The sequence below is a fragment of the Furipterus horrens genome, unplaced genomic scaffold, assembly GCF_987537825.1.
Source record: "Furipterus horrens unplaced genomic scaffold, mFurHor1.1.pri manual_scaffold_2, whole genome shotgun sequence".
In the NCBI taxonomy this organism is placed as follows: domain Eukaryota; kingdom Metazoa; phylum Chordata; class Mammalia; order Chiroptera; family Furipteridae; genus Furipterus; species Furipterus horrens.
The window spans coordinates 5,787,035-5,812,103 of record NW_028327172.1 but is presented as its reverse complement, the minus strand read 5'-3'; the positions used below and the strand labels follow the sequence as shown (position 1 = coordinate 5,812,103).

The 25,069-nt window shown below is 55.6% G+C and overlaps 2 protein-coding genes and 1 pseudogene across 4 annotated transcripts; all 3 read right to left on the bottom strand.

The window, feature by feature from the left end:
* Nucleotides 1-55: 55 nt before the first annotated feature.
* MAP4K2 (mitogen-activated protein kinase kinase kinase kinase 2) lies at nucleotides 56-12,229 on the bottom strand. Of its 2 annotated transcripts, XM_090259003.1 has the most exons (32): nucleotides 12,069-12,229; nucleotides 11,887-11,944; nucleotides 11,560-11,650; nucleotides 11,407-11,471; nucleotides 11,108-11,163; nucleotides 10,758-10,805; nucleotides 10,629-10,671; nucleotides 10,178-10,250; nucleotides 9,967-10,098; nucleotides 9,827-9,889; nucleotides 9,383-9,464; nucleotides 9,161-9,268; nucleotides 8,690-8,768; nucleotides 8,375-8,433; nucleotides 7,787-7,830; nucleotides 7,663-7,701; nucleotides 7,549-7,582; nucleotides 7,317-7,422; nucleotides 7,146-7,234; nucleotides 7,023-7,064; nucleotides 6,844-6,928; nucleotides 6,670-6,749; nucleotides 6,521-6,581; nucleotides 6,314-6,431; nucleotides 2,711-2,769; nucleotides 2,528-2,631; nucleotides 2,255-2,432; nucleotides 1,070-1,138; nucleotides 864-950; nucleotides 577-647; nucleotides 422-477; nucleotides 56-316 (listed from the first exon to the last, which is right to left on the bottom strand). In XM_090259003.1, exons 1-32 carry the CDS (start codon nucleotides 12,162-12,164, stop codon nucleotides 229-231), a joined length of 2,463 nt encoding a protein of 820 aa, XP_090115129.1. In that variant the 5' UTR covers nucleotides 12,165-12,229; the 3' UTR covers nucleotides 56-228. The 2 variants fall into 2 exon arrangements, with proteins under 2 accessions (XP_090115129.1, XP_090115122.1); XM_090258996.1 differs by having other exon boundaries at nucleotides 422-647.
* Nucleotides 12,230-12,545: 316 nt separating this feature from the next.
* MEN1 (menin 1) lies at nucleotides 12,546-18,943 on the bottom strand. 2 transcript variants are annotated; one of them, XM_090258984.1, is made up of 10 exons: nucleotides 18,793-18,943; nucleotides 17,953-18,413; nucleotides 16,772-16,980; nucleotides 16,426-16,554; nucleotides 16,094-16,134; nucleotides 15,926-16,013; nucleotides 15,177-15,313; nucleotides 14,623-14,758; nucleotides 13,982-14,146; nucleotides 12,546-13,793 (listed from the first exon to the last, which is right to left on the bottom strand). In XM_090258984.1, the coding sequence occupies exons 2-10, from the start codon at nucleotides 18,395-18,397 to the stop codon at nucleotides 13,311-13,313; spliced, it is 1,833 nt and encodes a 610-aa protein (XP_090115110.1). In that variant the 5' UTR covers nucleotides 18,398-18,413; nucleotides 18,793-18,943; the 3' UTR covers nucleotides 12,546-13,310. The 2 variants fall into 2 exon arrangements, with proteins under 2 accessions (XP_090115110.1, XP_090115103.1); XM_090258977.1 differs by having other exon boundaries at nucleotides 18,805-18,943.
* Nucleotides 18,944-19,904: 961 nt separating this feature from the next.
* On the bottom strand, nucleotides 19,905-20,319 carry LOC150017545 (large ribosomal subunit protein bL27m pseudogene; annotated as a pseudogene).
* Between the last annotated feature and the right edge of the window lie 4,750 nt (nucleotides 20,320-25,069).

The following is a 25,069-nucleotide window of genomic DNA, read 5'->3' as shown; positions in this document are numbered from 1 at the left end:
GACAGCAGCTTCCTCTGGTCCAGTTATTGCAGGGGTGTGGGGTGGGCTCCCCTCCCCTCCCCTCCCCTCCACAGCTCCAAAACTTCTCAGGATTAATTCTGCCCTTCAGCCCAGCAAAGCTGGGGGCCTGGGCTCCTCTGATCTGGGAGGGGCCCCTTTGCCTAAGATGGACTGCAGCTAAGGCCTGGGGGCAGGGTGGGGGACTGTCACTGGCTAGGCCTGGTCTGCTCAGTAACTGCTCTGATGGCCCGTGAGGATGTAGAGGTTGCTGTGAGCCCCAGGGTTGTCGGTGGGAATGCTCTCAAGGATGATGTCCCTGGAGGGGAGAGAGAAGCAGAGGTAAGTGAGGCAGGAAAGCCCTTGGGCATGTCTATCTCGCTTCAGGGCCATCTGTAAGGGAGACCAGGGCACGATGTCCTACCTGTGGGCCCCAAGTACTCGGAAGACCCTCGTCTCATCTGTGATCTCCTGGGTTACCTGGCAAGAAAAGGGACACTGAGGCCACCCCAGCAAGTCCTCTCCTAAGAGGTGGAGGCAACTGGGTGGAGGACAGCCAGGTTTCCGAATCCCACTCACCTCGTTGGTGTCTAGGCTGCGGCCTTGCATTCCATGGCTCCAGAAGGCCAGCACACTGTCCTGCAGACACACTAGAGGGGCCGGGCTGCCATCAGCCCTATGCCTGCCCTGAAGATGCTGTGCTTCCCCAGACACACCCTGGGCCCAGGGCTGGGCCACATTGGTCCTCAGAGACCACAGGTGACCAGGATGGCCCTTAAAAGGGGCTAGGGGACCTGACTCCTTGTCCTGCTGCCTGTAGGCCCGGGATACTCCTCCCACCCTCACCTTCTGGCTGGCTCACTCACCCACAGTCTCAATGGGGAAGTCAAAGGTCAGTACAGGAGCCAGTGTGGCTGTAGGCTCACCCAGCAGGTTGACAATCCTCACGCAGCCTGCACAGGGAGAGGGCTGGTGGGCGGGGGGTGCAGTGGCTCCCTTCCGAGGTGACCCACACGGCTTCCCTCACCCACCACCCTCTCCTGTCCGAAGCCCTAACCCAAGAGGCACTCACGGTCAAAACAGACTAGGACTGTGTCCCTGTCCACCTGGATCACCTGTTGGGCCGAACCTGGGAGCCCCTCTGCAAGCAGAGAAGGGAGATATGAGCCACCAGCCTGTTGTGGCCCCAAGAGGAAGACATTGGGGACATGCCAAAGGTAGCCCTTGGCCAAAAGTGCAATTCATTCTCACAACCTGGTGGGGTCAGGATTCAGCATCCCACTGCACAGCTGGGGAACTGAGGCTCACAGAGGCAAAGTGACCCTTCCACAGGCTCACAGGAAGCTGAAGGGAGCCCCAGGGAGCTGGGGGAGGGCAGGGGCTCTGGAGTCAGGAGAACTAAGCTTTGGGACTCAGTCACTGTGTGACCTTGAGCCTCTGAGTCTTGCTTTCCTATCCATAACACAGGCATGATGACGTCAACCTTGCAGAGCCGTTGTGAGGCATAAGAATGAAACCCTGCCCTGGCTGAGTAGCTCAGTTGTTCCAATACACCAAGATTGAGGGTTCGATCCCCAATCAGGGCACATACAAGAATCAACCAAGAGCCCTGGCTGGTGTGGCTCAATGGACTGAGTGCCGGCCTGCAAACCAAAGGGTCACAGGTTCGATTCCCACTCGGGGCACATGGCCGGGTTGCGGGCCAGGTCCCCAGTTGGGGGCACGTGTGCGCGAGGCAACCACACATAGATGTTTCTCTCCCTCTTTCTCCCTCCCTTCCCTGCTCTCTAAAAATAAACAAACACAATCTTCAAAAGAAAAAAAAAGAAACAATGAATGCATAAATAGGTAGAACAACAAATCAATGTCATTCTTCCTCTATCAATTAAAAAAAAAAAAGCCTTTGTGTTTGACCCCCAGTTTGGGGCCTGGGACACAGCAGGGCCTTTAGTTCCATGCACTTTCTTTTTCCTTCACCCACTGCCTCTTGCTCTGCTCCTGTGAGCTGTCCCCACACCCAGTGTCCCGCTTCCTTGCTCAGAACAGAGGCTCTGGAGCCTGCCTTGCCCGGTTTGGCTCTGTCCCAGCAGCCCTTGCAGCCCCTGCAGCACTGGTCAGTTTTTTATTAGCTGCTGAGCCCTCTGGTCCAATGGGATCTTTTACTGGAGCCCAGCGGAAGGGAGGCTCGGAGCTTGGGGTCCCCAGGGTTACTGTGGAAACACACACACACACACGGCAGCCCAGCCCTGCTCCTTACCAGGTGGTATGAGGACATCAGGTGTCAGGCCAGCCTCCAGGGGCAGGACATGGAACAGGACACGGCAGCCAGGCCCCTCAGGGCCCTCGGCCCCCACACACACCTGCGGTAGCTCCTTCCCTTCCAGGACCAGTGGCTCCAGCAGCCCTGCTGGGCTAGGCAGGGGGCTGGAGAAGTTCTGGGGGCAGTGAGGGTGCTCAGGTCTTCCTTTTTCCCCCAAAACGCCTTGCCCCATGTGAGGGTCCCCTTGTCCTCCCCCCACCCGCCCCACACCTTCAGCAGCAGGAACTTCTGTAGCGGCTCGTACCACTGCAGCAGGAGCAAGCTGGCAGGCAGGGCGGCCAGCAGGAAGGTGCCGCCTGTGTAGGGGTTCCGCACTGCAGGAGAGGCAGACCATGGGCCCGGGCTGCGCCTGCACCAGAACCCCTCCCTGGGGCCATCCAGCCCGGCTCTTACCCACACGACACTGCAGGCAGCCTTTGGTGTCAGGAATCTTGGTGGACAGAGCAAAGCGCCTATAGGGGGGACAACCAGGGTGCCATCCATGGGTGAGGCCCCCACAGAGCCCTAAGAGGTGGGTACTACCATCTCTGCCTTACAGGCACGAGACTAAGACTCAGAGAGGCAAAGCAACTTGCTGTTGTAACCCAGCTGTGCGGGGCCCAGGATCTGAAGCCAGGGTCATGGCCCCAGCACCCACCTCTCCAGCCAGGAGTCCGGCCAGTCCAGGGAGTTGGATCTCAGAATTACCTCTAACTGTGTGACTTTGGGCAAGTCACTTAACCTCTCCATGCCTCAACTTCCTCATCCGTAGAAGCGGACAACAGGGCCACCTACCTTGCAGAGTCGCGCATCACATGCACTCACAAAGCTTTTATCATCCTGGGTTACTACTTTCCTACCTATTTCCAGTCACTGAAAATGCAGAAATGGATGTAAAGATGAGAGCACGGAGCGGCCAGGTGCTGATGCAGGGCCCGGCTCCCCCAGGCCGCCGGAGTGCTCCTCACAGCCCGTCCCTGCCCCACACAGCACGGACCGGCGAACAGGACCAGGGACAAAGACTTGAAGAAGAAGGCAGATGGCCTGCCCCCAGTTTTGGCTGAGGCTATGGCCATGTGCGGCCAGTGGCTGGCCCACCTTGATGCCTGGGAAAAAGTGGGGTCCTTGCCTTGGTAACTGGTTGTTCCCCAGACCCCCAAAGGACTTTCGGAGCCTGTTCCTTCCTCTGGGGAACAGGACTACAGGTCAGCAGCCCGGCCACCTCCTCCCAGCGACCCAAGCCCTGTCTGCGCCCTCTGCCAGGATGTGGGCCACGCCAAGGAAGGCAACACCCGCCTGTCTGTCTGGCCATCTGTCTTTCTCTCTCTGCCCCTGTCCTCGCTCTTCTCTCTCCCCTTGTTCCTCTCACTCTCTTCCTCAGTTGGAATTCGGCAGATGTTTTTGTATTTGATTTTTTCTCCAAGCAATTTTGGTTCTCTGCTCTTTATATCTGAAGTGGACACTGTGACTCCGTGATTTTCCAAACACACACCCAAAGTGCCCTGTGATTTGCTGGATCCCTAATGGGCCTGTTCCCCTGTTTCCTGCAGGTCCTGGGCCAAAGCAAAGATTGGCTCAGGGACTGCACTCAGGAAGCCCTGCGGCAGGGGCTCCAGATGTGGTCCTCCAGTGAGCCCGCTGCAGGAAGGGCATCTCCCCAGCTGGTGTAGCCACTGGCCCGGCCTCCCCAGCCTGACCCACGGGCTTCCACCACCCACCTGGTCATAACAGCATCTACGCTCACAGCCTAGCCACCCCCTGAGAACTCCGCCTCACCCAGCCAACAGCTGACTGAGGTCCCCACTTGCATATCTCAAAATTAATGTGACAACACTGAGTTCTGCTCCACCCACAGCTGATGACAGCTCCATCCTTCCCGTTGCCCAGGCCAGAAGCCTTGGAGTCATCCTTGACTCCTCTTTCTCTCCCAACCAGCCGTTGTCAGGAAATCCTGTTGGTTCAACTTCCAAAATAAATCCCGAATCCAACCTTTTTCCACTTCCCTCACTGCTACCTTGGCCCAAGCCGCCATCAACTCCCATCTGATTATTTCAATGGGCTCCTGAAGGTCTCCTGCTTCCACCTTCATCCCCTCTAGTCAATTCTCAGTATGGCCACTGGAGGAACTCCATGAAAACCCCCAACCACACAACTGTCCTGCAGTGGCCCTCAGGCTTCTCTGAATCAAAGCCAAAGGCCTCACTGTGGCCACAGGCCCCTCCTAGATCATCTCCCTCCCTTCACCCACTGGCCTACACCAGCCTCCTTACTGGTCCTCAAATAGGCCAGGCCTGCTCCTGCCCCAGGGCCTTTGCACTGACGTCTCCTCCCACTGGGACGCCCTTCCCCCAGGTACCCACAAGGTTTGCTCTACCATCTCATCCAAGTCTTCGCTCCAACAACACAGGCTCAGCGAGGCCCTTCCTGACCACCCTGTCCCGTACCTCCTGGCCCTCCTTCTGCGCTTCTTCATGTAGCACTTTCCCCTCTATGTATCACCACGGAATATACTCCCTTTTAACGTTGATTCTTTGTCCTCGTCAACAAGAAAGTCCGGAGAACATAAGGGTTTCTTAGTTCACAGAAGGATTTCATGCCCTCAGACCACGGCCTGGCGCATTCTGGTGCTAAATGAATGAGGGACTCTACCTTGGCCATCCTGGCACCTCACAGAACACACAGAACAATCTGCTCCTCTGGAGGTCTGTCTCCCCCTCTGAAGCCCACTCTCACCTGTCCCCACTTCCTCAATACTACCCTCCAGTCCTCACAGTCCTATAGTCAAACCCCCATCATCTTGCGTCACTTCACTGGCCTCCTTTCCAGGTGCCCCCAGTCCTTCCCTCCAAATCCTCCGTCCCACGGTCACCATAGCCTGCCAGCAGCGCCCCTCGTTTTCATCTGTCCAGTTATGCCCTCTCTCCTGCCCCCCAGCTCCAGGAGAGGGCACACAAGCTAGCCCTGCCCTACCCCAGCTCCAGGTCCTCATCCCCCGGCCCAGTGACTGGATCGGGGGTAGGCATGGACCTAAGCTAGACCAAGGAGACTTTTGTGGGAATTACTTGGAAATAGAGGTCCCGGTTTTAGCTAGTGGAATGCTGACCTGGAACTACAGGCATCCATCAATTGACTGGAAAGTCCACGTGAGAAAGAAGGTGACAAAAGGAAAATGGAGAGATGCAGAAAGACTCGCGATGATGCCATTTACTCCTGGATCCAGCTGGGCCTGAAGCTAACCCTACTCCTGACTTTCAGCTAGACGAGGCATTAAATTCCCTTGGAGTTGAATCACCTGCAACAGGAAGAATCCTGACTGACATATAGAGGGGTCCTAAAATGCTCACAGTACTGCTGCCAGTTGGACAGAGCGCACGTCCTGGGCCTGGCATCAAAGGAAGCGCCCTGCACCTGTGCAGCTCCCTCTCAGGCCACTCCGCCCTCCTCCCAAAAGACAAACACCTTATAACTCCCCAGCCACCAGCCTGCGTTCACTCTTGCTCTTCCCTTGCCTGGAAGGCTCTTCCCCACTCATCCGCCTGGAGGACCTCCATGTACTTCCAAACTCCATGAGCTAACCCGATCTCTCCATGGCCTCCCTGCCCCTCCCAGCCCCCTCTAGTTCAGCTCAGTACCAGGTGCTGACAGTCAAAGACAGACTCATTTGATTCACTGTCTTCCAGCTTGGCATAAGACCTAGCATATACTAAGTGCTCAGTAAACGTTTGCCCTGCATCCTAAAAACCACAGCTTCCACAATTTGTGAAGCGCTTTCACATCCACTACCTCCTTTTTCCCTCCCAACAGGCCTGGGGTCAAGGGGAGGGGAGCTTTTTAACTACATTGACAGATGAGCAAATCGGGGCTCGGAGAGGTAAAGTGACATGTCTAAGATCACAACGTGTCTATGACCTAAGGTCCCCGTAATGAGCAAGACCAGAGTCCGGCTCTGGCTCTGCCCCCCTGCCTCCCCCTGCCCCCCTCCCCCCTGCACATCCAGGCTTCCCCAGGGTCCCCGACCTGGGGATGATGCGCTGGGTGAGGCGGTTGGTGGGGATGGAGAGGGGGACCTGTTGCTGTAGTTGCCGCTGCTCGAAGAGGCCTGGGAGGTCGTGGGCCCAGATGTGTGTGGATTTCCCTGCAAAGAGGGAGGGCGGGGCTCAGAGAGCATTCGTGGGTACGATGCACCCCCTGCCGAGCCCAGCCCACGCCCACCCCAATTTGTACCTGAGAGTGACAGCAGCACATTATTCACACAGTAGAGCCAGACGCAGCGGTGCGAGATGAGCTGCAGGCCACAGAGCGACAGGTGGACAGGCGGTCAGCACCCCAGGTCCCCCAAGGCCCCCTGCCCTCTGCAGCCAGCCGGGCCTCACCTTCTCCAGCGTATCCTCATGCAGTTCATGCAGGTTGAGGGTGTAGATGCCTTCCTCAGCCCCCACCACCAGGAACTGATCTGCAGGTTTGGGTATGGGGTCAGAGGTCATTCACCAGCCCTGGCCCAAGCTGGGGATTCTCAGGCTCCTGCTTCCTCCCTGCCGCTGGCCTACCCCGGGTGACAGGGTGAATCCATGTGACAGCAGCGTGGATCCGCAGGGGACAGCCATTGAAGACCTTGGAGAAGCATGCACCCATCTGGGGAAGCAAGAGGCTGGTAACGAAGCACAGGGGCAATGGGAGGCGGGGCTGCACGGAAGCAGGGCTGCAGGGGGCTGGGGCAGACACTTACGTGCACCTTGGGGGTCGGGGGGAGCCCATGGCAAGATGATCTCTGGGAAGGAAGGAAGGAGTCAGGGTCAATCCGACACCCCTAGCCTCCCATTTCCCCAGTCCCTCTGTAGTACCCCCTCACCTCAGGATCCTCCCGGTGCTTCACAGTGGCCCAGGCAGTGGGGAGAAGTGGGGGGCTGTCAGGGCCTGGGGGAGGTTGGGGTGGGGTTCCTGCAGGCAGAGACCCCATGTGAATTCCAGCCCCAGCCCCCACCCCGGGGCTGCTTCCTGGTCTCCCAAGCCTGGGACTCACCTGCGGGACTGGACAGAGGGTCCTCAGCTGGAGGCTCATGGGAAGATGGCCTCAAGAATGGGGCTCGCTTGATGGTTCCTATGGCATCATCTGGAGAGTCCAGCTCCTAGGAGGAGGGTCAGGGGGCCCAGGCCAGCTATTGGCAGGTCACCCTGTAACCTGGTCCTACCCCAGCTGCACCCTCTACAGCACTTTCTCCCATCCCCCGCTCCAGCTTCCCTCCAGTCCGTACCTGGAGTTCCAAGGCTGGCCGGATGGTCAGACTCCTGTGGCAGGTAATAAGGTATGAGATGGGACTGGGCCCAGGCCCGGCTGCCCCGTGCCTCCTCCAGGCCCAGCCCCTCACCTTTCCTCCAGGGCCTCCTGGACTGACTGCAGCAAGCTCCTGGCCAGGGAGGGGAAGGGCTCAGAGCTCAGCCTTTCCTACGGTCCCCACACCCTCCCCTGCAGCTTCCCGCTTCCTCACTCACCCACTCAGCTCCTCCTTTCCCAACAGCGTCCACTCCTCTTCCCACTGTGGGGAAACCGAGTCAGAAAGATGGGGAGAGAGGCAGAGAGAGACAGGCAATGTGAGAGGGTGATCAGCAGGCTGCGGGAGAGGGCAGACAGACAGACGGAAAGTGGGACAGTAACGGAGCCGTGTGAGAAAGAGGAAGACAATGAGAGGCAGACAGACTGTGAAAGAGACAAACAGAGAGAGGGTGAGACAGAGAACAGGCGGAGAGAGGCTTGGGCTGTGTGAATGACGACGTGGTGAGTCAGCCAGCCAGTGACAGACACAGGGACTGAGGCCGAGGGAAATGTGCTGCCAGGGGCGGCTGGGGGCTCGGGCATGTGACAGGCCCACTTTTTAGAAAGGTGTGGTCACCTTGCCACTTTCCAGAAGGACTTGGCCCAGGAAGGAGCCCCCAGCCTTCCACGTCCCTGGGTGTGACAAGCCTGCTTGGACAGCTTTCCCAGGCCAAGGGCCTGTGCTTCAAAGACCCTTGATTTGAGATGCTCAACCTAGCCCCACCCCCCACCCCATGCCACCCTTCCCACAGAGCCGGCCCTCTCACCGGCTCGTTTAGTGGGTCCGTTTCCTTCCTGCGTGGGGCGCCAAATTTCACCTGGTGAACTGGGGTCCCAGCATACACAGGTTACGGGGAGTGAAGACTCAGAACTTAACCTCACACTCACACCAAATCCACGCACACACGGGCCCCAAAACAAAACTCACACACAGCCCCCCACCAAATCCACACACTCAGCCTTCCCACCAAATCCATGCACACAGCCCCAAACCAAATTCACGCACATGGCCCCCCATCAAACCCACACACTCAGCCCCAACACCAAATTCACACCCATAGCCCCCAGCTCCACCGACTCACACTGGATCTCTGAGGGGGTCCTCTCAGCCTGGCCGTGCTGCCCCCGGGAGTGAATGGTGTCTGGAAACATGTCATAAGTCTAAGAAAGAACACAAACAGGGGACACACACCAGCACTCACCTCACACCACATTCAAGGTGCCTTACACACATCAACCCTCCGAGATTACTGTGAGGTGGAACGGCACCCTCACTTTACAAGTGAGTACACCAGCACCCACAGGTAAGTAACTGGCCAAAGATCACACAGAGAGCGGAAAACGGCTGAGCAAGGGTCATGATCAGCCTGGGTCAAGGGCAGGAACCTATCAAAGCGTGGTGCAGGGAGGCAAGACCAGCTCAGAGAAGATTCCTGATGGGTGGCTCCCTGCGCTGGAAATATTCAAGTTAAAGGGACCATGACCTATATCACCTTTGTGCTCCCTACAACCAGGCCAGGCCACGACCCAATTCCCCAGCTCCACTCACTCACCTCCAGATCACAGTCTTCTGGGGAGGGGGTGCCCAGGTGGGGGTCATTGGCCTTGTCCAGCAGCTGTGTGAGGAGAGCCCGAGGGAGCTGCTGCGTTGTGAAAGGGTGCTGGAGGATTGAGGAGGGCTCAGGTTAGTCTCTGGTCCCCAAGTCCCAGCTTTCCAGCGCTGGGCCCCCTGTCCCACCCCCTGCCTCCCCCCTGCCCCACCCCCTGCCTCCCACCTGTAGCAGCTTCTCTGCTGTTGGCCTCTTCTTGGGATTCTTGGTCAAGGCCAGCTTGAGGAAGTGGTGGAAATTCTGGGTCCTAGTGGGCACAAGAGCCCCCAGCATCCAGACCCAGGTTAGCCCACATGCAGGGCATCCTGCCACCTGCTACCTGCTGCCACTCCAGAGAAGTCTGCTGGGCCTGCCCAGCAAGGAGCTAACACAAGGCCAAGGGCAGTTGGCCTGAGCAATACTGCTGTTGCGACACAGAGGATCCTCCATCAACAACCATCTGCCCTTCTTCCCTGTCCACACGGTCCCCGGCCCCTCCCACAGACAGTCTGCAGAATACCAGAAAGGTCAGGGCTCTTGAGGGTGAACCCTGGGAGCTGGCAGACGGCTCCTCTACCCCCATGAGAAGTGGCTGAAAAGGGGGCCATAGCAAGTGACGCGGGCTCTCACCAGCGAGTCTTGTCCCTCAGCTTGGGCGGCTGGAAGCTGCTCTTGGACATGAGCATCAAGGCCCTATGGAGAGCAAAAGGTCAGGGGCTGAGGGTCAGCAGGGACCTAGGGGTCAGGCAAGGGGCAGGCATTCAGCTGACCTCATGGGGTGCAGGTGGAACAGCGGGGGCTGCAGCTCGCCCAGCTCAATGGCTGTGATGCCCAGGGCCCAGATGTCACACAACTCGTTGTAGCCACCTTTGCGCTCCACAGCAGCCACCTCCGGGGCCATCCTAGAGGCAAGGTCACAGATAGGATGGCCGGGGGCCCCACCTGTGGACCCTGCCCCCTCAATCCAAGGTACAGCCTCACCAGTATGGAGTCCCAATGAAAGATCTCCTCTTAGCCACAGATGCCGTCAGCTCTCCAGACACCCCAAAGTCAGCTACAGGGAGAAAAAGCTACTTGCACAGGCCCTCTGGCTGCCGCTCCCCACCCACCCGTAGGTTCAGGATGCACCTGGCAGAGCTCAGACTTCGGGTGGACCAAGTTCAGCTACAACTGCCAAGGCCAGGTTCCCCTCCTAGGAAGGGTCAACCACTTTCTGTCTCTGACCAAGTGCCAGGTCCCATGTTGAACTCCACAGAGACCCCACTACATCCAACTTCTAGTAGGAAGGACTCTTCCACTTTTCTCAATGGGGAAATTGAGGACTGAACTGCAGAGTGACTTGCCCAAGGACACCCAGCACTTGAATGCATACTCTAGGACCCCAGGAGTTCCCACAGAACCCTCACCCTGATGGTGTTCCCAAGGTACTGACCCAGCTTGACATCTCCCTGGAGAGTGAGGAGAAGGTTGGCTCCCTGTAGGAATCGAGGAGAGAGAATGCCATCTGGTGCTCCCCAGGGCCTCCTCCTCCCTCCCCCAATGGCCGAGGCCAGATCCCTACCTTGATATCTCTGTGGATCTTCCCCTGAGAATGCAAGTGGTGCAGCCCCTGGGGACACAGAGGCGCCCCTGAGGGTAGCTACCCAGCGCCATCCCACCCTTCCTGAACCCCCTCTGAGGACGGGGGGCCCCCCACCCAAGCCGCTTCCTCCTCCCCTCTCCTCAAACAGGAAGTGACTGAGCCAGGAGGGAAATGGGCTGCTTCCGGCAACAGGGCTGGGGCCCCTTCTCCCAGGACCCGCAGCCCCTCAGGCCTGAGGCGCTCCACCCCCCACACACTGGCCAGCTGGGATCCCTGCCCACAGCTCCTGGGGACTGGGCGCGGGCGCGCAGCCTTATGGGCCTGGCTACCTTCAGTGCCTCTCGGCAGACGTAGGCAATCTGCAGTTCCTCCAGGGGCCCGGTGGCTGAAATGGAAGGGGTGAAGGCTGGCATCGGGGTCTGGGGAACATGCTGACCCTCCCAAGCCACCCTGGTCAAGGAAGCAGCAGGCAGTCTGTAATACAGAGCTAAGAGAAAGCTAGTATTTCTCTCAAGGTCACACAGCCAGTGATGAGCAGACTTGGGCCCCAGCTCTCCCCTCCTGCCACATGTTGGGGTAGAGGGTGGGAAGGCTTGTGGCCCTCCGGGGCCTGAGTCCCGGCCCTCACCATGATAAATCTCCTGCAGGGACCCCCCTCCGCAGAACTCCATGCAGATCCACAAGCGGTCATTCCTGGTGGGACACAGAGCTGGGGTGGGCACACGGCAGGGCCACACATGGGGGCTGCCTGAGTGTGGGCAGGGGGATAAAGCAGCCTCACCTGAGATAGCTGCCAATGTAGGCCACCACATTGGGGTGGTGGCACTCACGCAGGATGGTGATTTCCTGCTGCAGGGAGCTGATGTCGTCCCCTGGGGAGCGCAGGGCATCGTGGGGTGAGCTCAGAGGGGTCGCCCTAACTCAGTGCCCTCATCTGCAAATGAGCGCAGAGTGCTTCCTCCCTCCAAGGCAGACAGGTGCCAAGGGACAGGGCCTCCTGGGGCCTGCCTCTCAGGGGGTATCGGAAATGTCAACTCTCCGCCCCTCACAGCGCGCCGCCACTCTCTGCCCTCCCTCCAGCGCAGAGGCCCTGGCTCCGGGCCCTCACCTGGGTCTAGCTTGACTATCTTGACCGCGGCCAGTTCGGACGTGACCGCGTCGCGCGCCTACAGGGACAGAGGGGGTAAGCGGAATGAGGAGGGGGGCGGAGCTGGGGGCTGGATCCCACGGCAAGGCGCCGAGCCGGCACCCTCCGCGCCGCTCTCCAACGCGTCTAGGCGCCCGACGCACCTTGTAGACGTCGCCATAGGTCCCGGTCCCCACGCGCTGCAGCAGCTCAAAGCGGTCCCGCGGATCCTGCAGCGACACGTCTCGCAGCAGCGCCATGGCCCGGCGCCGGGCGGGCCGGCAGGCGGGCTACGCGAGCTGCGGAGCCGCGGAGCCGGAGCCGGCGCTGGGCGGCGCGGGGCGGGGCAGGGCAGGGCAGGCGCCGGTTGCTCAGAGGCCGCGGGGGCGGGGCCGAGGCCTGGGGCGGGGCCAGGCTGGGGATGCCCCTCCACCCGGCCGGGAGGAGGCGCCCGTGGGACAGGCCCTCCGTGGGAAGGGGAAGCCCCGAAGTCCCTACGTCCCCCCGTGGAGCCAAGCGGGCCGGGCCGCACCCCTTCTGCCAGCCACCGGTCCCCTGCGTCCTACAGGTGGCGAGCCAGAGAACAGAAAGGGCGCCATATCCCCACCCCACTCCCCAAATTCCCAGACTAAACAGGCATGTACTTTTTTACAAAATTTATTAATCTTCCTTGGAACTGAAAAATAAATCTATGTACAAAACAGAGATAAGCTCCTCTCACCCGATCGTAACCCCCTGCAGATTTCCTCCAGGGTCTCCTGAGACAGGCTGGACCTAGGGGAGGTCCCCAGAGGGTCGGAAGAGGTCTGCTCTGACCCGGGGCCAGCTGGTCAGGAAGGGGGCGGAGCTCGGGACCCACCCAGGCCGAGGGCGGACGTCTGTCTGGGCCAGTGGGCCTGCTAGGGGAAGCTAGGATTTCCAACTTCTGGAAGGTGCCCTTAAATTCCTTGTGGCCACGGGGCTTGAATTCCCAAGGGATGGAATTCTGAAGTGTGTAAATGTTCTCCGAGGGGGGTCCTCGGTTCCTGGGCTGGAGGCGGGGCCTGCTCAGCCAGGGTTTGGGGTGAAACTTGAGCGCCACGAGCTGAGGGGCCCAGAGAAACACTGGCCTGGCCTACGGTTAGAGCCTCGGGTCCGAGGTGGGGCCCGAGTTTCCCGTGCTCGGACCTGTAGTGACTGGTGATGTGGCCCAGGGTGAGGTTTCAATTGGCCAAGGGGATATTGGGGGATGGAGTCTATTCCACTGTCTAGCGCTGGGGTAAGTCTGACTCCGGGACCTAGGGACCGGAGCCTCGATTCTGGGTAGGGCTGGGGCCTCGGTGCCTGGACTCCACGGGGGTGCTGGGTGGAGCCTGATCAGGCCCGAGGGCCGGCTCTCCAGAGCTCACAGGGAGGCTTAGGGTAGTTCAGAGGCCCTTACGCTGCCGTTTAAGGAAGGAAAGAGTGTAGTCGCTGGGTGTAGACACCTTCTGCTTCTTCATCTGCACTTGCGATTGCGCGGTGAGCTGCAGCTTGATGGCGCTCGAGTTGATCTTGGTGGCCACCAGCAGCTCCTTCATGCCCTTCATCTTCTCGCTCTGGAAAGTGAGCACCGGACCCTCTGGTGGAGGCGAGGCGGCAGGCGCAGGCGCCGCAGCCGTGCTGCCGCCTTCAGGACCGCGGGCAGTGCTCGGGACGGTTCCTGGGGGCTTCCGGGGGGGCCCTGGCGCCACGCCCTGCCCTGCGCCTGGGCCCTTGTCCAGTGCAGGCTTCTTGGGCGGCGGCGGCTCCTCGGGCTTGGACTCCCTGCGCGGACCCCGCCGCCGGCCTTCCCGGGCTTCCTCGCCCCAGGGCTCCTCGGCCTCAGCTGCCTCTGGCTCGCGGCTCACTATTCGCACCTTCTGCCGCACCTGGGGCGAAAGAGGGAATGAGAGCTGAAGGAAAGGCTGCAACCCAGCAGCTGGATTTCCAGGACCCGCCTCAGCCATCATATTGAGGCCTCAGTCGCCAGCACCAAGAGGGCCGCGCAGGCTCTGGCTCCCCTGTAGCTGCTGCCACCACCTGTCCACCTCAGTCCCCCTGAGCAGCTGCCCCTCACCTGTCCTTCAAAACGGCCGAGGGACTGCACAAGGAAGGTGGCCCAGCCCACATGCAGCACCGGTGTGGGGCTGCCCTCTTCCCACTTGCAGATGCCATCGTAGAAACGAAGCAGATGGGCAAAGCACTCTGGGTCCTGGAGGGCAGACCCCTGGCTCTGGGAGCCCTGGGCAAGGGGGGAAAGGAGGGCACAGATCAGAACCCCTTACTCACCACTTATCAGAGGGAACAGGCCAGGCCCCTCATGTAAGCGAAGAGCCCTGGCTCTGGAAGAGGTGATCATAGCACCGGAGAATTCTTAGGACCGCCTTCCTTTTATAAAACCAGTCCTTAGCCAGACTCAGAGAAAAGGGGGGAACCATCCCTTATCTCCATCCCACCCCTGTCAACTGAATAAGAAACCCTGGCCATGAAAGAAACAGGCTTCACCCCATTTACCTGAAAGAACGGGGTAGAAACCCCTAAGACACCCCCAGTTCCCTCAAACCCAGGACCTTGGCTACTGATGAACAGAACAGAGCTGTGTGTGCTGGGTCACCTTGCTCATGCAGTCCCCAGTCCTGGGTAGCAGTCCCCATACCCTGTGACTGGGAGCCCTGATCAGAATGGAAGGGGGACACCGGTGGAGCTCCAGCCCTTCACCTGGGTCTGCTCCCCTGGCCGCTCCTCGCCGGCCTCCAGCAGGCTAGCTGCCTCCTTCAGCAGGTTGGGGATGACATCATTGGCTACTTCAAAGAACTCCTTGTAGATCTCCTCGTCCTCCCGGCAGTAATTGTAGCTATGAGAGCAACAGGGCACAGTGGGGCCTTGGCCATGGTGGGTACCCCCAGGGACCTGGTGGGGATGGAGCCCAGGTGTCTTTTCCTGAATCATCTAGGGACCAGGTGAGTGGCTGAGATCCTCACTCCAAAATGATGGTGTCTATATCAGCCCAGAGCAAGAGACATGGGACAGGGTGTAGGCTTTACTGCTGGATGATGGTGGTCGGCTGTTAGGACGGTAGGGGAGGGAGGGAAAGGCATAAGACCCTCATCAGGGATCCCTTACCTCCTAGGTGATGGCAGCTTTGGCTGCCTAGGAGCTAGGGGAAGGCATGGGGCTTGGGACCCAGGCCTCACTCTTAAGACAAGGGAGATTAGAAATTGGGTGGGAGAGGAAAAAAGAATGCGCTAAGGCCCTAGTGGGGGGATCCTCACTCTTGGATGACAGTGGCTGTGTCGGCCCAGGCCTGCAGAGCTTCGCGCACATTGCGGTTACGACAATGGTAGCCAGCCAGGTACATGTAGGGGTAGATGTGCTCATCCCGGTAGTAAGTCTTGGCTGAGGCAATGCCCTGGGGACAGAGCAAACGGGCCTCAGGGAGGCTGCCCTGGCGGCACTGTTTGGCACTAATGTCCCATCAGATCACATCCAGAAGTCAAAATAGGCATGATCCCAGAGAGTCCTGTCTCCAATCCCACCTCCACCCCCTGGTGTCCCCTTTACCAGGTGCTCCTCCCTGGGTCTGCAGGACTGCTTGCTGAAGTCTAGAGACCCCCACAGAACAAGAACTAGGCAAGGGGAGGGACCCATCTTCCAAGCTTAAAGCACATCCCTTTCCCAGGCTTTCCCACACACTCCTATACAAACACCAGTGCTCTCCAAACCCAGCTCAATGTCCCTTTAACCCCACCCCCACCAAGTTAACACCCCTTCCTCAGTGCCCCCACATTTGACCTCTGTTATACTCCAGGAAGGACAATGAGAGGCAGCGGAAAAAGCAGGGCTGAAGGGACATATCCAGGCCCTGCCACTCCCAGAACACCCCTCACACAGTGCTGAATATATACATGGTAAATGAAAATATACACACAGTTTTCCTACTTGCCCCCTCCCAGTTCCCAGGTAAAAGGGAACCCCAGCCACTGTTGGGTCTCCCTTCTGTATCCTCTCGAGACATCCCCACCTTGTGGTAGAGGGTGAGTGGGTCTGGCCGGCCAGGGGTGGGCTCCAGCTCCTCCAGATCAGCCAGGTTCCCCAGCGCCATGGGGTACCTGGGAAAAGGTGACGAGTTCAGGCTGCCACCTAGCCTCTCAACCCCCAAAGGTGCACCTGGCCACTTTCCCCTACTGACCTTTCCAAATGTCCCAGGTCATAGAGCAGCCAGAGCAGCTTCTAGAGGCCGAAAGAGAGAAGTATGAACTGGGGAAGGGAGCAGTGAGAAGTCCTCAGTCTACCAGGTAGAGGTGGGGTCCAACAACAGCAGGGACCTCCCACCAGGTGGGAAGGGACAGAATTTAGGAACCAGTCTCTTACTGGAGTCAAAGCTCTTTCACATCTCAATAACACTCTCCCAATAGCCCTAGGAAAGGCCAGGCCAGGAATTGTCAACCGTGTTGCAAAAGGGGAAGTTGAGGCTCAGGGAGGGAGAGTGCCCCTTCCCAGGGTCCCACGGGCACAACTCACCTGCTGCAGCTGCAGTAGCTCCAGGGAGTCGGTGTGCAGGTCGATGGAAGGGTTGATGGCGCACACCATGAATGCCACCTCCATCTTGCGGTCACAACGCATGTATGATCCTTTCAGGTACAGCCAGCTCTTGGGAGAGCACAAGACCAGATGTCTCATGATGACCCACCTGTGCCTACTCCAGGGAATGACAACCAGGAAAGGGGCCCTTCTGCGTCCACCCCACCCCCCACCCTGCCGACATAAATAAGTGATGGGAAGAGGGGAGCGTGGCCCAGGGAAGCACAGCCGCTGGGATGGTTCGGCCCAGGAGTGTGACGGGAGCAGGGGGAAGGGGGGACAATACCCGCTCAGCCACGCCCGCATTGACTGTCTGGCCCCTTCGGTCCTCATTGCCCTTGCCATGCCAGGTGACCTCAGCTGTCTGCTCTCCATTGGGCCCAAACACAACCCAGGCGTGGTCCTCAGACAAAGCGAGGTGGACATCCCGGAGCCCCAGAGCCTGGCAGGCCCCCACCACAGCGAAGGCCACACCCGAGCTGTCCAGTTTGGTGCCTGTGGAAGGGGGAGGTCATGAAAGAGGGTCCTCTGAGCTCTGGCCTGGGGGAAGGGGGCTACACAGTGATGGGCCATGTTCCCTCCCACCCTCACCTCCCAGCCTGTGCCGAAATCTCAGATGCTCCTCCCTCACCCCTCCATCCCCTTTCTCCTTTGTGTTCAAAGCCCCTCCCTCCCTATTTACATCCCCCATCAACAACAGACCTTCTTGGACCTTCCTAGTTCCACCCAGCCTTTGACCCTGTCACTTCTCTTTCTCTGCAACCATGTTATATGTTTAGGTTAATTTAAGAATTTCCTCATTTTATTATGCCCATCAGATTATAACAGAGTGGGCAAAAACAGGACCTCTGGCCAACTCTGTTTCCCACACACCCACAGGCAAGTACTCCTGATTCATCTCTGCACTCTCTCCCTGCTAAGCTCAGCAGCAGCCTCAGGTTCCTTCTCAATAGGACACTCCAGGACATGATTGCTAGTCACCTGGGCTTGGTGCAGAGAAAGATGTTTGCCAGCCCTGAAACAAGCCATCAGTTGAGATGAAGCCCTTAAGTGTGTTCACTTTCAAAACATTTTCATAGGTATTTCATTTAATTGTCTCAAATGTAGCCAGATTTTGGCTCCTCACCCCCCAAATCTGCTGCTGTCCTCTTTGTTTCATGCTGGGCTGTAGGATTCCTATAGCTGCTCAATGGCCGAGCTAGGGGTGCTGAGGGGGCAGAGGATGGTTAATGGGTTTGGAGTCAAGTGACTGGGATCTAGTCCCAGCTTTGCCATTCTGTGTGACTCTGGAACATCATTTCCCATCTCTGGGTTTCAGTTTCCCTAACTGCATAGGTTAACACTTGCTCCAACTCACAAGGCTTACAGGTCTCAAAAGGGCTCTCTAAACCAAGTGTTGTGAAGAGGTGGGCCAAGGTAGTCAGGTGGGGCAGGATTCTCCCTCCTTGCCACCTGTGGGGCTCCAACCTGTGATGAAGCTGAAGAGAGATTGGATGTGGGCCCGATCTTTGAAGTAGGAGCGGCTGAGGCTGTTCCAGATGACATCGGAGACCTTCTTCACCAGCTCGCGGCTGGAGACGCCCCCTTCTCGAGGGTATAGAGACAGGTCGACAGCACCACGGATCTGGGCGGTGAAGCGGGCATAGAGAGCAGCAATGATGGATAAGTCGGCAACTGGGAAGTAGGTGAGGCCGCCGGGAGGGTCGGGGGCAGGGCTGGGCTGGAAGGTGAGCTCGGGCACATTGGTGGGGATGACGCGGTTGACAGCTAGGAAATGTTCCACGAAGCCCAGTACTAAGGATAGGAGCACCAGGTCAGGCTCCTCTCGGCCCAGCTCGGCTGCAAACAGGCGCACCACGTCCTCGATGGAGCGTAGCGGGAACAACGTCTTCTGGGCGGCCTTCAGCCCCATGGCGGCGGACCTCGGCCTGTGAACGAGCCAGGGGAGGGAGAGTCGGGCGGGCACAGCCCGGGAGCCCCCACCCAGGCTCCGCTAAGGTTGCACGGCCCTCTCCCCACTACAAACACAATCCCTTGCTTCCCCGTCCCCTTCACCCTCCGCTCATCTGTCCCTGAGCCGATGAGACCCACTCAGCCGAGGCTGTAGGGCCTCCTCGTCCCCTAAAATCCTGGGAGCCCCGGCCCCGATGGGGGTGCGCCCCTAGATCCGCACTGAGGACCTCCAATGGCCGTCCTGCTCCCTTTCTACGACCGTGCCCCCGAGCCCTAGAGTGCGTCCAGAAGGTACACTCTGGCCAAGCCGCCCAAAGCCCAAGAAGAGTCCTGGCCTCGGTCCCCCGCGCCCACCTCCACGCTTACATCCCACACAAGGCACAGCGGCTCCCGCCGCCTGGAGCCTGCTGGGAAATAGAGTTCCGCCCCTCGGACCGCACTGCCTGCCGGGAAGTGGGGTGCGGGGCCCTCTGCAGCTCCTGCCGAGCCTCGAAATGGTGGCCAGCCGCGCCAGTCCACTGTGGCTTATGGGAGTGGTAGTCTCTGCTCCGGGCGTCCCAGAGGTAGGTGAGGAGTGGAGGCAGCGCCACCTTTCTGAGGTTCTCAGGGATTGGTCATTCCATTTTACGCAACCAGGTAGCGGACAAACCGCAGTGCATTCTGGAAGATGTGGTCCAGGAAGTGCCCCCGCACCCTCAGAAGGTCACTGGGCTTTTGTAGGTTATCACGTGTCGGTAAGAGGTGAGGAAACAGGTACTTTCAAGTGCTGCTGGAGTATAAACGTGTTCAGCCACTTCAGTTGGACATTTTTCAGAATCTATTAACATACTCTATGTCTAGCAGTTCTTCCCATGAGACATACAGAGGAACATCTAAAGAACCATTGCGGCCCTGACTGGTGTGGCTCAGCGGGTTGGGCCTTGTCGCACAAACCAGGTCCCTGGTTCGATTCCTGCTCAGGGCACATGCCAGGGTTGCGGGCCAGGCCCCTGGTTAGGAGCGTGGGAGAGGGGACTTGACTTCTCTCTCCCTTCCCCTCTCTAAAAATAAATTAATAAAATCTTTAAAAAAAAAGTTAACAAAAATATAATAAAAATAAAAGCATAAAAAATAAAAAAAGTTACATTTTAAAAATGTTAAGAACCATTACAGTTATTTGTAATAGGGTAAAAGTTAGAAGAATGACTTAGCTCTGTGTCCTAAAATTGCTCTTTTCAGGACACGTTGTTGAAGGAAAAAGGTTGCAGAACAACATGCTTAATAGGATAGTATTTATAAGTAACATTTTATTTTATTTTTTACGACTCCAGCTAACTTTATTTTTGGCCCCAGGTCAGGTCTCTAAAGGGTTTCCCAGCCAGTCAGGTCACAGACATTTTCCTCAGGAGGTCTTGTCATCAGCCCAGCCCTTGATTTCTGGTACCGCCCACTCCTACCACTTGGGCTCTAGTCTCTGTCAAACAGCCTCAACCAGGAGCCCACAGCATAGCTACCAATTTGAAGATACCCTCAGGCCTGTCAGGAACCACAGTGCCCTTGGGCAGCCGGGTGGCAGATCCACAGCCTCTGAGTTGTTGGGGAGCATGTAGACCTCCGTAGTGTAACCAGCGATCCCCTCCTCCGGGGCATACAGATATTTCTTCCCCAGCCCCACATGGGCACCTGGGTGTCTCTGAGTCCCAAAGATGTTGCCGGCATGAACGTAGTGACCCTCCATTTTCTTGATAACAAAGCATTTTCCTGGTGACTTTCCACTGAGGTTTTTGGAGCTGCCACCTGTCTTCCTGGACGCACATCCAATGGCAGAGCTATAGCCTGAAGTGGCATCAGCAGGGCTGTAACAGCTGCCAGCATCCTCAGTGCCAGCAGCACTGATGCCATGTTTGCTGTACACTCACTTCCAGTCTACATTAACACTTTAAAACTTTAAAACAGTACTAAAATGGCCCTGATGGGCATGGCTCAGTTGGTTGAGTATCGTCCTGCAAAGTGAAATGTTGCCAGTTCGATTCCCTGTCAGGGCACACATCTTGGTTTCAGGCCTGGCCCCGGGTTGGAGCACATGCAGGACGCAACTGATCGATGTTTCTCTCACACATCAATGTTTCTCTCCCTCATTTTCTCCCTCCCTCCTCTCTCTCTAAAAATAAATTTTTAAAAATCTTTTTTAAAAAATCCAATTTCACCTGGCTGCTGTGGCTCAATGCATTGAGCGTCAGCCTGTGAACCAAGTGTCACTGGTTCGATTCCCAGTCAGGACACATGACTAGGTTGCATGTCAGGTCCCCAGTTAGGGGTGTGAGAGGCAACCACACAGTGATGTTTCTCTCCCTCTCTTTCTCCTTTCCCCTCTCTCTAAAAATAAAAAAATAAAAAAATAAATTATTATTATTTTTAAAATCCAATTTCTACCCTACTTCACCTCTGTGAGTTTTCTTCCTCAAAATCGTGAGGAAACATCTGGGAAACCCAAACTGAGGGACATTCTACAAAACACCTGACCAGTACTCCTCAAAAGTGTCAAGGTCATGAAAGAAAAGAAAAGACTGAGAAACTGTTGCAGATTATAAGAGACTAAGGAGATAGAACAACTAAATGCAATGTGGTGGATTGAATCCTGGAATAGAAAAAGGACATTAATGGAAAAGCGGGTAAATAGGGTGCCTGGTGGTCCCAGTTTGTCCAAGACTGAGGGGACTGCAGGGGTATGGAGCTTTCGGTTTTAAAATCAAACCAATCAAGTCTTGGACACCTCGGAGCCCTACTTATGAAATTCAAATAAAGTCTGTAGCTTCATTCATAATTTTCATCAATTAGTTTTGACAAATGTACCATGGTAGCACAAGATACTAAAGGTAGGGGAAGCTGGATGAAGGGTAGATGCAGATGAAATCACCAAGTACTGAGTCCCGATGCTTTCCTTCCTGTAGAGGTTGGGAGACCAGAAGGAATCAGCAAAGAAGGGTGAGGGGGTGGACCAGAGAGGTGGGAGGAAAACCAGAGGAGCACCTGGTGCAGAAGAAGACCAGGCACCGTGGCCGAAGCATGATTGACAGTGTCAGATGCCGCTCGCAGGTCAGCAAGCTGGGCACTGAGGACTGACTAGATTTAGCTCTGTGGGTCCTCCGGGTGACCCCTGTAAGAGCAGTTTGGGAGAAAGTTCAAAGTTCAAGAAAAATGGGAGAATCACTTTTGGGGGGCTTATTCTGACAGGTAGTGAGAGGGGTTTGTAAAAAATATTCCTCTTGAATTTCAGATGTGTCTTTTTCCTAAAAGGTCTGTACTTTTTTAAAAAATGTTTTATTTATTTTTAGAGAGAGGGGAAAGGAGGGAGAGAGAGAGAGGGAAAGAAACATCAATACGAGAGAGAAACATCAATCGGTTGCCTCCTTTACATGACCAGGGACAAAACCCTCAACCCAGGCATGTGCCCTGACAGGAAATCAAACTGGCAACCTTTCCCTTTGTGGAACAATGCCCAGCCAAGGGAGCCACATCAGTCAGGGCAAGATCTGTACTTTTTGCTATATATATATTTGAGGCTATGTTATTAGGTGCATAGAAATGTATAATTGATGTTTTACAAGTGAATTAAAATTAAAATTTTATCATCATAAAGAAAAATAAAAACGGGAGAAAAGAAATTGGAAACAGTGATAATATATAACTCTGTCAGGGAGCTTTGCAGCAAAAGGAAGGAAAAAAATGGCAGCTGGATGTGGAGAGAGAGGGCAAAAGAAGGTTGTTGCTTTTTTTTATATATACATATAAGAGTTTATTTTGAGACTTCCAGCCAAGATGGAGGTGTACATAGACACACTTTGCCTCCCTCCACAACCATAAGAAGGAATACAACTACCTCAAAACTGAAAACAACCAAAACTACCAGAAAATCAAACTGCATGGAAGTCCAACAAACAAAGACATAAAGAAGTAATACTCATCCATACAGGTAGGACGGGCGGAGCCAGGGTGGAGAGGACATGGTGTGGCTGCGGTGGAGGCAGGGGCGGCAGAGGCTTTTCCACCAGCCAGCGGAAAGTGCAGTCACATGTTATAAAAGTAAGGAGGGACACCTGGGGAGTGATCTTAGCACCAGATGGGCTCCAGCGCCAGGGAAAATAAAGCCTCATTGATTCCGACTGTGCAAACCAGTGAGGGCTGGGGTCGCAGAGGAATCTGCCGGTCTCTCAGCAGAATCCATTTGTTTAGAGACCCCTACATTTCTAGGACATCCACAAACCCACCCACCCTCGGAACCACAACCAGGGCAACAGCTAGAGGGGCATTAGTCCCATACAGGAAGTGGGAGAAGTGCCTGGGAAAGGGGCAAGTGCTGAGTAAGCAGCATTGTTCCCTCTCAGACCCCTCCCCCACATACAGCACCACAACGTGGTGAAATGGTCACCCTGCACTGACGAAAACCTAAGGCTCCACCCCATACAACGTAACAGGTGCAACAGCTCTACCTAAGACACAGAGGGAAACACAGGAGGCTGTCAAGTTGAAGAGACAGATAAGTATGGCCCAAAAGAGGGAACGGATCAAGGTTCCAGTGGGAGAACTAAGTGACAAAGAGATAGCCAACCTAACAGATGCAGAGTTCAAAACACTGGTGATAATGATGCTCACAGACTTGATAGATATGCTTAAGTGTGGCAAACACATAAGGGAAAAAATGAAGTCTATGCTAAGTGAAATGAAGGAAAATCCAGGTGAAACCACTGGTGAAGGGAAGGAAACTGGGGTTCAGATCAACCATTTGGAACATAAGGAAAAAATAAGCAGTTGACCAGTACAGAATGAAGAAACAAGAATTGAAAAAAACTGAGGAGAGGCTTAGGAACCTCTGGGACAACTTTAAACTTACGAACGTCTGAATCACAGGAGTGCCAGAAGGAGAAGAGGAAGAGCAACAAATTGAAAACTTATGTGAAAAAATAATGAAGGAAAACTTCCCTAATTTGGTGAAGGAAATAGACATACAAGTCCAGGAAGCACAGAGAGTCCCAAACAAGCTAGACCCAAGGAGGGCCACACCAAGACACATCATAATTAAAATGTCAAAGGTTAAAGATATAGAGAGAATCTTAAAAGAAGCAAGAGAAAAGAAGAGAGTTACTTACAAAGGGCTTCTATAAGACTATAAGCAGATTTCTCAAAAGAAATTTTGCAGGCAAGAGGGACTGGCAAGAAGTATTCAAAATGATGAAAAGCAAGGACCTACAACCAAGACTACTCTATCCAGCAAAGCTATCATGTAGAATGAAAGGGCAGATGAAGTGCTTCCCAGACAAGGCGAAGCTAAAGGAGTTCATCATCACCAAGGCCTTATTATATGAAATGTTAAAGGTACTTATTTCAGAAAAAGATCGAAACTATGAACATCAAAATGACAACAAACTCACAACTATCAACAACAAAATCTAAAAAATAAAAACAAAAAAAAACTAAGCAAACAGCCAGAATAGGAATAGAATCATAAGTATGGGGATCATTTAGAGGGTTGTCAGCTGGGAGGAGGAAGGAGGAGAAATGGGGAAATGGTGCAGGGATTAAGAAGCATAACTGATAGGGACACAATAGACAGGGGGTTTTAAGAATAATATGAAAGGCTGAAGCCAAAGAACTTAGGCTTCAGAGAGAATTGTTCCAGATGAAAAAAACTAAAGAGACATGACACCACACCAAACGCAACACATGATCCGGTTTCTTAAAAATCCTCTACGGAACATTGTTGACACAATTGCACAGCAAACTGCATGGCTCAAACAGACAGACACGTGTCTTCTCACAGCATTGGAAGCCAGGAGTCTGAGAGCTTGGGCTCGGCAGGGCCGCCCCCCGCCCCGCCCTGAGGCTGTGGGAAAGACTCTCTCCTGGGCCTCCTCCGGAGCCTCTCAAACCACAGTCCACGGGGTTCCTGGGCTTCTGGGTGCGTCACCCCGATCTCTGCCTTCCTCTTCACATGGTCGCCTCCCTATGTGTGTCTGGGTCTGAACGTCCCCCCTTTTCAGGCACACCAGCCATACTGAATTAGGGCCCACCCCAAGAACCTGATTCTAACTAATTACATCTGCGATGACTCTATTTCCAAAGAAGGTCACATACTGAGATAGTTGAGGTTAGGATTTCAAGGTAGGAATTGGGGCGGAGCTCACAATTCAACCCATAACAGATTGTGTATCAGACAATATTGTTGTATCAATGTTCAGTCTCTCCAGACAATAACAGTGGCTTCTGCTGGCTCGTTATTTTTAAGAGAAGCCTATGGAATATTTAGGTGTGAAGTTCAAAATGTCTACAACTTACTTGCAAATGGTAGCAGGTCATCTACGTATATGGAGACAGACAGGGAGGGAAAGCAAAAGCAGCACAACGCTAACAATTGGTAAATCTAGGTGCACAGTACAGGGAGTTCATATTCTTTCTGTAGGTTTGAGATTTGTTAACATAAAATGTTGGGAGAAAATTAATTCTTAAAAAATATGAAAATCTTTTGGCTAAATGATTGCTGGGCATCGGGGAAGCAGCCATCCTACAATTTGGTGAGGATGATCGGACGCCTTAATTTGCAAGAGGCCTCAGGTTCCCTGGGCCCTTGCTTTGCGCTTCTGCATCTCAAGAAGCA